Source organism: Pangasianodon hypophthalmus, chromosome 7 (genome assembly GCF_027358585.1).
Source record: "Pangasianodon hypophthalmus isolate fPanHyp1 chromosome 7, fPanHyp1.pri, whole genome shotgun sequence".
Classification (NCBI taxonomy): domain Eukaryota; kingdom Metazoa; phylum Chordata; class Actinopteri; order Siluriformes; family Pangasiidae; genus Pangasianodon; species Pangasianodon hypophthalmus.
In genome coordinates this window covers 29,835,613-29,846,693 of record NC_069716.1, presented here as the reverse complement: position 1 = coordinate 29,846,693, position 11,081 = coordinate 29,835,613, and the positions used below count along the sequence as shown (strand labels likewise).

Genomic DNA, 11,081 nt, shown 5'->3' with positions numbered 1-11,081 from the left:
CAGTAGTGGATGGTCGGAGATGGTAGTGGACAGTAGTGGACGGTGGAGATGGTAGGGACAGTAGTGGATGGTGGAGATGGAGATGTAGGGACAGTAGTGGATGGTGGAGATGGTAGTGGACAGTAGTGATGTGGAGATGTAGTGGACAGTAGTGGATGGTGGAGATGGAGATGGTAGTGGACAGTAGTGGACGGTGGAGATGGTAGTGGACAGTAGTGGATGGTGGAGATGGTAGGGACAGTAGTGGATGGTGGAGATGGTAGTGGACAGTAGTGGATGGTGGAGATGGTAGTGGACAGTAGTGGATGGTGGAGAGGTAGTGGACAGTAGTGGATGGTGGAGATGGAGGATGGTAGGGACAGTAGTGATGGTGGAGAAGGTATAAAGGTGGTTCCTGAGTCCAGTATTTATAACCTTCTTGAGCACAGAAATCAGAATTCACTTCCCCTCACTGTGGTTCTAAAGTTCAAGTGTTTTTATTGCTTTACAAAAATAAGTTCCAAAGTTAAATGATTAAAAAGCCCTAAAACGTGCACACTCACTGTGAAATGGAGCGTGAGTACACACAACAGCGCTGTGTTTAAATTAATGCAACACCGTGTACGCTTCACACACACACACACACACACACACACAAGATAAAAAGATAAAAATCATTTGTACTCACAGAGCGTCTGATGTTTCAAAGAGAGACAGAGAAAGAGAAAGAGAGAGAGAGAGAGGGAAAAAGAGAGAGACAGACAGAGAGACGGGAAGAAAGAGAGAGAGGAGAGAGAGAGAGACAGGGAGAGAGAGAGAGAGAGAGACAGGGTAGAGAGAGAGAGAGAGAGAGAGAGAGAGACAGGGGAGAGAGAGAGAGACAGGGGAGAGAGAGAGAGAGAGGAGAGAGAGAGAGAGACAGGGTAGAGAGAGAGAGAGAGAGAGAGAGAGAGAGAGACAGGGTAGAGAGAGAGAGAGAGGAGACAGGGGTTAGAGAGAGAGAGAGAGAGAGAGACAGGGTAGAGAGAGAGAGAGAGAGAGACAGGGTAGAGAGAGAGAGAGAGAGAGGAGAGAGAGAGAGAGACAGGGTAGAGAGAGAGAGAGAGATGCTGGGTGTGTATCGCAGCTATACGGTGAGTGAGAACAGGAACTAACTCGTCTCTCGGATGTTCCTCAGCATGAACTCACTGTAAAGCGTTACACCGTGTTCCGTGTGGTTGATGAATAAATGAGTCGGTGTGGATGTAGATTCATCTCTGGGGTATCAGAGGAATAAAGCACTGCACCCTGCAGGGGGTAACGGGTAACAGTGACGCTGCTTCACCCCGCCGTGGACTACGTTCGTGTAACCCGAGTGTGTTACTCCTGACTTACATTGTGGTGAAGTCGAACGTTTCCTAAAGTTTTACATTTTGTAAAGTGGAACAGTGAATAAAACTGAACACTGTGGTGAAGCTGAAGGTTCTGGGGTCGTGCTGCTCGAGATACTCAGAGGAGAGAGAGATCTTTTCACGAGCAGGAGAAATTCCTGTGTGATGAACTCAGACTCCATTAAATTTAGTACTGAGCTGAAACTGTCTCTCTCTCTACCCCCTGTCTCTCTCTCTCACCTGTCTCTCTCTACCCCCTGTCTCTCTCTTTCTCCTCTCTCTCACCTGTCTCTCTCTACCCCCTGTCTCTCTCTACCCCCTGTCTCTCTCTCCCCTTTCTCTCTCTCTCCCCTTTCTCTCTCTCCCCTTTCTCTCTCTACCCCCTTTCTTTCTCTACCCCCTGTCTCTCTCTACCCCCTGTCTCTCTCTCCCCTTTCTCTCTCTACCCCCTTTCTCTCTCTTACCCCTGTCTCTCTCTTTCCCCTCTCTCTCCCCTGGCTCTCTCTACCCCCTGTCCTCTCTTCCCCTCTCTCTCACCTGTCTCTCTCTTTCCCTGTCTCTCTCTTTCCCTGTCTCTCTCTCCCCTTTCTCTCTCTACCCCCTTTCTCTCTCTTCCCCTCTCTCTCACCTGTCTCTCTCACCTGTCTCTCTCTCCTCTGTTTCTCTCTCTCTCACCTGTATCTCTCTCTCCCCCGTCTCTCTCTCCCCCTCTCTCTCTCCCCCCATCTCTCTCTCTTTCCCTGTCTCTCTCTCCCCTTTCTCTCTACCCCCTTTCTCTCTCTTTCCCCTCTCTCTCACCTGTCTCTCTCACCTGTCTCTCTCTCCTCTGTTCTCTCTCTCTCTCACCTGTATCTCTCTCTCCCCCGTCTCTCTCTCCCCTCTCTCTCTCCCCCATCTCTCTCTCTCCCCTGTCTCTCTCTCCCCTCTCTCTCTCCCCCATCTCTCTCTCTTTCCCCTCTCTCTCACCTGTCTCTCTCACCTGTCTCTCTCTCCTCTGTTTCTCTCTCTCCTCACCTGTATCTCTCTCTCCCCCGTCTCTCTCTCCCCTGTCTCTCTCTCCCCCCCGTCTCTCTCTCTCCCCTGTCTCTCTCTCCCCTCTCTCTCTCCCCTGTCTCTCTCTCTCTCTCTCTCCCCGTCTCTCTCTGCCCTCTCTCTCTCCCCATCTCTCTCTCTCCCCTGTCTCTCTCTCTCTCTCCCCCGTCTCTCTCTCCCCTGTCTCTCTCCTCTCTCCCCTGTCTTTCTCTCTCTCTCTCTCCCCCGTCCTCTCTCTCCCCCCCCTCCTCTCTCCCCGTCTCTCTCTCTCCCCTGTCTCTCTCTCCCCTCTCTCTCTCCCCTGTCTCTCTCTCTCTCTCTCTCCCCGTCTCTCTCTGCCCTCTCTCTCTCCCCGTCTCTCTCTCTCTCCCTGTCTCTCTCTCTCTCCCCCGTCTCTCTCTCCCCGTCTCTCTCTCCCCTGTCTCTCTCTCTCTCCCCTGTCTTTCTCTCTCTCTCTCTCCCCCGTCTCTCTCTCCCCGTCTCTCTCTCTCCCTGTCTCTCTCTCCCCTCTCTCTCTCTCCGTCTTTCTCTCTCTCTCTCCCCGTCTCTCTCTCCCCTCTCTCTCTCTCCCCTGTCTCTCCCCCTCTCTCTCTCCCCTGTCCTCTCTCTCCCCTCTCTCTCTCCCCGTCTCTCTCTCTCCCCCTGTCTCTCTCTCTCTCTCTCCCCCGTCTCTCTCTCCCCCGTCTCTCTCTCCCCTGTCTCTCTCTCTCTCCCCTGTCTTTCTCTCTCTCTCTCTCCCCCGTCTCTCTCTCTCTCCCCTCTCTCTCCCCGTCTCTCTCTCCCCCGTCTCTCTCTCCCCTGTCTCTCTCTCTCTCTCTCTCTCTCCCCTGTCTCTCCTCTCTCTCCCCGTCTCTCTCTCCCCTCTCTCTCGCTCCCCCGTCTCTCTCTCCCCCTGTCTCTCTCTCCCCTGTCTCTCTCTCTCTCCCCTGTCTCTCTCTCCCTCTCTCTCCCCCATGTCTCTCACCTGTCTCTCTCTCCCCTGTCTCTCTCTCCCCTGTCTGTCTCTCGCCCCTGTCTCTCTCTCTCCCCCCCTCTCTCTCTCTCTCTCCTCTGTCTCTCTCTCTCTCCCCTGTCTCTCTCTCTCTCTCTCTCCTCTCTCTCCCCTGTCTCTCTCTCTCCCCCCTCTCTCTCTCCTCTCTCTCTCTCTCTCTCTCTCTCTCCTCTGTCTCTCTCTCTCACTCTCCCTCTCTCTCTCTCCTCTCTCTCTCTCTCTCTCTCTCCTCTGTCTCTCTCTCTCCCTCGTCTCTCTCTCTCTCTCTCTCTCCTCTCTCTCCCCTGTCTCTCTCTCTCCCCCCCTCTCTCTCTCTCTCCTCTCTCTCTCTCTCTCTCTCTCCCTCGTCTCTCTCTCTCTCTCCCCCCCCTCTCTCTCTCTCTCCTCTCTCTCTCTCTCTCTCTCCCTCGTCTCTCTCTCTCTCTCTCCCCTCTCTCTCCCCCCGTGTCAGTGAGTCAGTGTAGCTGTAGATGGAGTGAGTGGTGTGTGTCAGCTCGGTCTGCGTGTCTAATCGTGGCAGTAAAGTAAGTGAAAGGCGTGAGTGAGTGCTCCGAGCCTCCTGCTGACCTTCAAAGCTTCTCAAGTGTTTTCACTGCTTTTATTTCTCACTTCAGCTTTTAAACCAAATCAACAAATCGTCAACTGTGAATTATTTGTGAAGCTTTATTTGTTTGCTTTCACTTTTTTTGATTGAGTGATAGAGTGAAAAGGGAAAGATAATGTGGAGAAAAACAAGGGACAAGTGAAACAAATATGATTTAGCTGACTGACTACTATTTTTATTCATATTTATTTTTTATTCATAAATATAACATTTTTTGTTTTTATTAAACTAGTTTTATTAAATTTAAACTCTGACTACATTTGTTTCTTCCAATAAAACAGGACTTTGTTTTTAACGCACCCTCGTTGGCTTCCCTGTTATTAACCTGTTAAATAATAAATTAAATAAAATGATATTAATATTAATAAGGAAACTCAGGCAGTAAAAAGCAGATGATAGAGGGGAAAACCTGATCACTGGATTTAAAGGAGCAGTTTGCACGATGCCGGACTGGCCATCAGCCTGGAAGTGCAGGATTAAACTGGAGTTCAGTGTGTGTGGAGTAAAAAAGGGAAAGTTTTGGAAATTCTGCTCTGCTGCTGTTTAATATTTACAGCTTCCTGTCGTTGCATCGTTTTTTGTGAGTCAGGACATTTATTTTTTTTTTTAGCAGCTTCAGTGACACGTTCTGTTTAGAGCGAGGGAAAGTAAAACAACATGCTGCATTCTTTCTCCCTCTGTTTTTGCCGTTTGTGAGACGTAATGCAGCCAGCAGCTGGAGCGAGTACAGAAATAAATCAGCCAGTCACCTCCACACTCGTTCCCTCCCTCCCTCCCTCGTTCCCTCCCTCCCTTGTTCCCTCCCTCTCTCGTCCTGCAGAATCAGAGCAGTGGAAGTCTCGGTGCTCTTTGAAGCTTTTGTGTGCCGCGTCTTCACACAGGGAACAATATGCTGAATTATAACGGCCGTCCATCAGCGTCAAGCCGTTCATCCGACTGTTTACATCCTCACACACCACCACTGACTGCGTCCCAATCCTGTCTCTAATGCGCCCTTGTCCACTTCCCCTTGGTTTAATCACACTGGAGTACAGCACAAGGGCCGTTATGTTGCTTTATCAGCTTCACTGAAGTGTGCTAGATGCTCCACTGAGGGATCGAGTCGAAATCAGCAAATAAATTCCTTCATTAAATACATCAGTGTACTGCGGGCATGTCCCAAACCACACGCCCTGTTCACTATACAAACGTGTGTAGTTTGGGACACACCCACAGTGGACTGATGATGGTGTTTATGTGGCCTATGTAGTGAATAAGGCGTGTGTTTTCAGACACGCCCACAGTGGACTGATGAAACAGTGTAGTGAACGAATCGAACTGACCCTCACTCATTGTGTTCCCTAGCTTATGTTCCTGTATGTGCACTAGATTGTGCTCCTGAATGTGCAGTGTAGGGAGTAGGAAGTAGGGTATAGGCAGTGGGGAGTAGGGAGTAGAGTGTAGGGTGTAGGGAGAGGGGAGTAGGAAGTAGGGAGTAGCATGTAGGAAGTAGGGAGTAGGGAGTGGGGAGTAGAATGTAGGGAGTGGGGAGTAGGAAGTAGGGAGTGGAGTGTAGGGAGTGGGGAGTAGGGAGTAGGGAGTGAAGTGTAGGGAGTGGGGAGTAGGGAGTGGAGTGTAGGGAGTGGGGAGTAGGAAGTAGGGAGTGGAGTGTAGGGAGTGGGGAGTAGGGAGTAGGGAGTGGAGTGTAGGGAGTGGGGAGTAAGGAGTGGAGTGTAGGGAGTGGGGAGTAGGGAGTGGGGAGTAGAGTGTAGGGAGTAGCGTGTAGGGAGTAGAGTGTAGGGAGTAGAGTGTGGAGTGTAGGGAGTGGGGAGTAGGGAGTGGGGAGTAGAGTGTAGGGAGTAGAGTGTAGGGAGTGGGGAGTAGAATGTAGGGAGTGGGGAGTAAGGAGTGGAGTGTAGGGAGTGGGGAGTAGGGAGTGGGGAGTAGAGTGTAGGGAGTAGCGTGTAGGGAGTAGAGTGTAGGGAGTAGAGTGTGGAGTGTAGGGAGTGGGGAGTAGGGAGTGGGGAGTAGAGTGTAGGGAGTAGAGTGTAGGGAGTGGGGAGTAGAATGTAGGGAGTGGGGAGTAGGAAGTAGGGAGTGGGGAGTAGGGAGTAGGGAGTGGAGTGTAGGGAGTGGGGAGTAGGGAGTGGGGAGTAGAGTGTAGGGAGTAGAGTGTGGAGTGTAGGAAGTGGGGAGTAGAATGTAGAATGTTGATTGTAGTACAGTGTAAACCCATATGAGGATGGGTTCTCTGTTGAGTCTGGTTCCTCTCAAGGTTTCTTCCTATCACCATCTCAGGGAGTTTTTCCTTGCCACCGTCGCCCTGCTTGCTCATCAGAGACGTCACACACACACACACTTCACTTTACTTTTGTTTGTGTAAAGCTGCTTTGAGACAATGACCTTTGTAAAAAAGCACTATACAAATAAAAAATTAAAAAATGAATGTAGGGAGTGGGGAGTAGGGAGTAGGGAGTGGAGTGTAGGGAGTGGGGTGTAGGGAGTGAGGAGTAGAGTGTGGGGAGTAGGGAGTAGGGTGTAGGGAGTGGCGTATAGGGAGTAGAGTGTAGGGAGTGGGGAGTAGGGAGTGGGGAGTAGAATGTAGGGAGTGGGGAGTAGGGAGTAGGAAGTGGAATGTATGGAGTAGAGTGTGGGGAGTGGGGAGTAGAGTGTAGGGAGTAGAGTGTAGGGAGTAGGGAGTGGGGAGTAGAGTGTAGGGAGTAGAGAGTGGCGTGTAGGGAGTGGCGTGTAGGGAGTAGGGTGTAGGGAGTGGGGAGTAGGGAGTAGCGTGTAGGAAGTAGAGTGTAGGGAGTAGGGAATAGGGAGTAGGGAGTGGGGAGTAGAGTGTAGGGAGCATAGTGTAGGGAGTGGGGAGTAGAGTGTAGGGAGTGGAGAGTAGAGTGTAGGGAGTGGGGAGTAGAGTGTAGGGAGTAGGGAGTAGAGTGTAGGGAGTAGGGAGTAGGGAGTAGAGTGTAGGGAGTGGGGAGTAGGGAGTGGGGTGTAGGGAGTGGGGAGTAGGGTGTAGGGAGTAGAGTGTAGGGAGTGGGGAGTAGGGAGTGGGGTGTAGGGAGTGGGGAGTAGAGTGTAGGGAGTGGGTAGTGGGGAGTAGGGAGTGGGGAGTAGAGTGTAGGGAGTAGAGTGTAGGGAGCATAGTGTAGGGAGTGGGGAGTAGGGAGTAGAGTGTAGGGAGCATAGTGTAGGGAGTGGGGAGTAGAGTGTAGGGAGTAGGGAGTGAGGAGTAGGGAGTGGGGAGTAGAGTGTAGGGAGTAGGGAGTAGAGTGTAGGGAGTAGAGTGTGGGGATTGGGGAGTAGAGTGTAGGGAGTAGAGTGTGGGGAGTGGGGAGTAGGGAGTGGCGTGTAGGGAGTAGAGTGTAGGGAGTAGAGTGTGGGGAGTGGGGAGTAGGGAGTAGAGTGTAGGGAGTAGGGAGTAGAGTGTGGGGAGTGGGGAGTAGAGTGTGGGGAGTGGGGAGTAGAGTGTAGGGAGTAGAGTGTGGGGAGTGGGGAGTAGGGAGTGGCATGTAAGGAGTAGAGTGTAGGGAGTAGAGTGTAGGGAGTAGAGTGTGGGGAGTGGGGAGTAGAGTGTAGGGAGTAGAGTGTAGGGAGTAGAGTGTAGGGAGTAGAGTGTGGGGAGTGGGGAGTAGGGAGTGGCGTGTAGGGAGTAGAGTGTAGGGAGTAGAGTGTAGGGAGTAGAGTGTGGGGAGTGGGGAGTAGGGAGTGGCGTGTAGGGAGTAGAGTGTAGGGAGTAGAGTGTAGGGAGTAGAGTGTGGGGAGTAGAGTGTGGGGAGTGGGGAGTAGGGAGTGGCGTGTAGGGAGTAGAGTGTAGGGAGTAGAGTGTGGGGAGTGGGGAGTAGGGAGTGGCGTGTAGGGAGTGGGGAGTAGGGAGTGGGGAGTAGAGTGTAGGGAGTATAGTGTGGGGAGTAGAGTGTAGGGAGTAGCGTGTAGGGAGCATAGTGTAGGGAGTAGGGAGAGGGGAGTAGGGAGTAGGGAGTGGGGAGTAGAGTGTAGAGTGTAGGGAGTAGAGTGTAGGGAGTAGAGTGTAGGGAGTAGAGTGTGGGGAGTGGGGAGTAGAGTGTAGGGAGTAGAGTGTGGGGAGTGGGGAGTGGGTAGTAGAGTGTAGGGAGTAGAGTGTGCGGAGTGTGGAGTAGAGTGTAGGGAGTGGGTAGTGGGGAGTAGGGAGTGGGGAGTAGGGAGTAGAGTGTAGGGAGTAGAGTGTAGGAAGTGGCGTGTAGGGAGTAGGGAGTGGGGAGTAGAGTGTAGGGAGTGGGGAGTAGAGTGTAGGGAGTGGGGAGTAGGGAGTAGAGTGTAGGGAATAGGGAGTGGGGAGTAGGGAGTAGAGTGTAGGGAGTGGGGAGTAGAGTGTAGGGAGTGGGGAGTAGCGTGTGGGGAGTGGGGAGTAGAGTGTAGGGAGTAGAGTGTGGGGAGTGGGGAGTAGAGTGTAGGGAGTGGGGAGTAGGGAGTAGAGTGTAGGGAGTAGAGTGTAGGGAGTGGGGAGTAGAGTGTAGGGAGTAGAGTGTGGGGAGTGGCGTGTAGGGAGTAGGGAGTGGGGAGTAGGGAGTAGAGTGTAGGGAGTAGAGTGTGGGGAGTGGGGAGTAGAGTGTAGGGAGTGGGGAGTAGGGAGTAGAGTGTAGGGAGTAGAGTGTGGGGAGTGGCGTGTTGGGAGTAGGGATTGGGGAGTAGGGAGTGGGGAGTAGGGAGTAGAGTGTAGGGAGTGGTGAGTGGGGAGTAGAGTGTAGGGAGTGGGGAGTAGAGTGTAGGGAGTGGGGAGTAGGGAGTAGAGTGTAGGGAGTAGAGTGTGGGGAGTGGCGTGTAGGGAGTAGGGAGTGGGGAGTAGGGAGTAGAGTGTAGGGAGTAGAGTGTGGGGAGTGGGGAGTAGAGTGTAGGGAGTGGGGAGTAGGGAGTAGAGTGTAGGGAGTAGAGTGTGGGGAGTGGCGTGTTGGGAGTAGGGATTGGGGAGTGGGGAGTGGGGAGTAGAGTGTAGGGAGTGGGGAGTAGGGAGTAGAGTGTAGGGAGTAGAGTGTAGATTGTAGGGAGTAGGGATTAGAGTGTGGGGAGTAGAGTGTAGATTGTAGGGAGTAGGGATTAGAGTGTGGGGAGTAGGGAGAAGGGAGTAGGGAGTAGAGTGTAGGGAGTAGGGATTAGAGTGTGGGGAGTGGGGAGTAGGGATTAGGGAGTAGAGTGTAGGGAGTAGGGATTAGAGTGTGGGGAGTGGGGAGTAGGGATTAGGGAGTGGGGAGTAGAGTGTAGATTGTAGGGAGTAGGGATTAGAGTGTGGGGAGTAGGGAGAAGGGAGTAGGGAGTAGAGTGTAGGGAGTAGGGATTAGAGTGTGGGGAGTGGGGAGTAGGGATTAGGGAGTGGGGAGTAGATTGTAGAGTGTAGGGAGTAGAGTGTAGAGTGTAGGGAGTAGGGACGATTATCAGTAAATAAAATAAAAAGGTGTTAAGGCTGAGAGGGATCATGGCTCATGCTGAACATTTTCAGTTCTGTTTAATTTCAGAAAAAAATCATTAAAATTCTGTAATGGTCTCCATGTACTGGGAGAAAGGCTTAATGGGTTCCATCAGGGATTTTCTGCTTAATATTAAACACCAGCAGAACCATCAGAATGAAGTGAAACAGAAATGTCGAAATCTCAGATGGTTACTGATGAGTGTTTCAGCAGAGCAGAGAGGAAACGGTGAGCAGGATTCCTCGTAAAGACGGAGGAGGAGAAGAAAACTGAGTTTAAATCAGTCAATTTTTCATTTTTAATACATACAAAAAACGACAGGATTCTAAAAATGATGCACCGTGAAAAAAAGACATTTTTTACTCTTCAGTGTGCAAGTCGTTTAAAGTATTTTGAGTTTTTTTAATACACAGGATTCACTGAGCGGAACACGGAGTCTGTAATAGTGAAGAAGCTTGGTGAAGAAGATGAATGTTTCTCTGCTGCGTGTTTAGGTGATAAACGTGGACGGGTCGAACAGAGTGACGCTGCTGGATGATAAACTGCCGCACATATTCGGCTTCACGCTGCTGGGCGACTACATTTACTGGAGCGACTGGCAGCGGAGGAGCATCGAGCGCGTTCACACCACCAAGATCACACGCGAGGTCATCGTCGAGCAGCTACCTGACCTCATGGGCCTCAAAGCCACCAAAGTCTCTGAGATGTTCGGTAAGAAAATGAAACCTGCAGGACAGTGGGGTTCAGCACTAAAGTTCTGTTAAATGATTCATTCAGATTGATTTACTGATTCATTTAGGTGCACGGTTTGTTTAAAGGAGACCGCTAACAGCTTGAGTGATATAAAAGTAGAAATGACTCAGAGATTCACCGATTCAAATACTGAGTCACTGAACGACAGAGGAGTGATCTGGATCATGATGGAAAGATTCACTGATTCAAACTCTGATTATCTGAATCACCAGGTTCACTGATTCAAACCCTGATTAGCTGAATCACCTGATTCACTGATTCAAACCCAGATTCACTGATTCAAACCCTGATTAGTTGAATCACCAGATTCACTGATTCAAACCCTGATTAGTTGAATCAACAGATTCACTGATTCAAACTCTGATTATCTGAATCACCTGATTCACTGATTCAAACCCAGATTCACTGATTCAAACCCTGATTAGTTGTATCAACAGATTCACTGATTCAAAGTCTGATTAGTTTAATCAACAGATTCACTGATTCGAACAGAATTTAACAGCAACTGAACAAAAACAAGTGACTCAGTACAGAGAAACTGATTCATTCACTCTAGTGACTGTGTGTGTGTGTGTGTGTGTGTGTTTAGGCACTAACGGCTGCACTGAGTCCAACGGCGGCTGCAGTCACCTGTGTTTCAATGGGCCTCGCGGTCTCACGTGCGCGTGTCCGATGGGTCTGGAGCTCCTCAGTGATCTGCGCACGTGCGTCGTTCCTGAAGCGTTCCTGCTCTTCACCACCCGCGCCGAAATCCGAAGCATCTCGCTGGGAACCAACAGCAACGACGTGGCCATCCCGCTCAGCGGCGTGAAAGAGGCCTCGGCGCTTGACTTCGACGTCGCAGAGAACCGAATCTTCTGGACTGACGTTAACGCCAAGGTGCACGCTTACGTTCACTGCGTAATTTACTAAATCTACAGAATACT

At 51.1% G+C, this 11,081-nt stretch overlaps 1 protein-coding gene across 1 annotated transcript in view; it reads left to right on the top strand.

Moving 5' to 3' along the window:
- Positions 1-9,566: 9,566 nt before the first annotated feature.
- Positions 9,567-11,081, top strand: part of lrp5 (low density lipoprotein receptor-related protein 5) — a 27,863-nt gene continuing 26,348 nt past the window's right edge. Inside the window, exons 1-2 of the mRNA XM_053235608.1 lie at positions 9,567-10,113; positions 10,745-11,034. Coding sequence (XP_053091583.1) covers positions 10,077-10,113; positions 10,745-11,034 — 327 coding nt within the window. The 5' untranslated portion in view covers positions 9,567-10,076. The remainder of the gene's footprint in view (positions 10,114-10,744; positions 11,035-11,081) is intronic.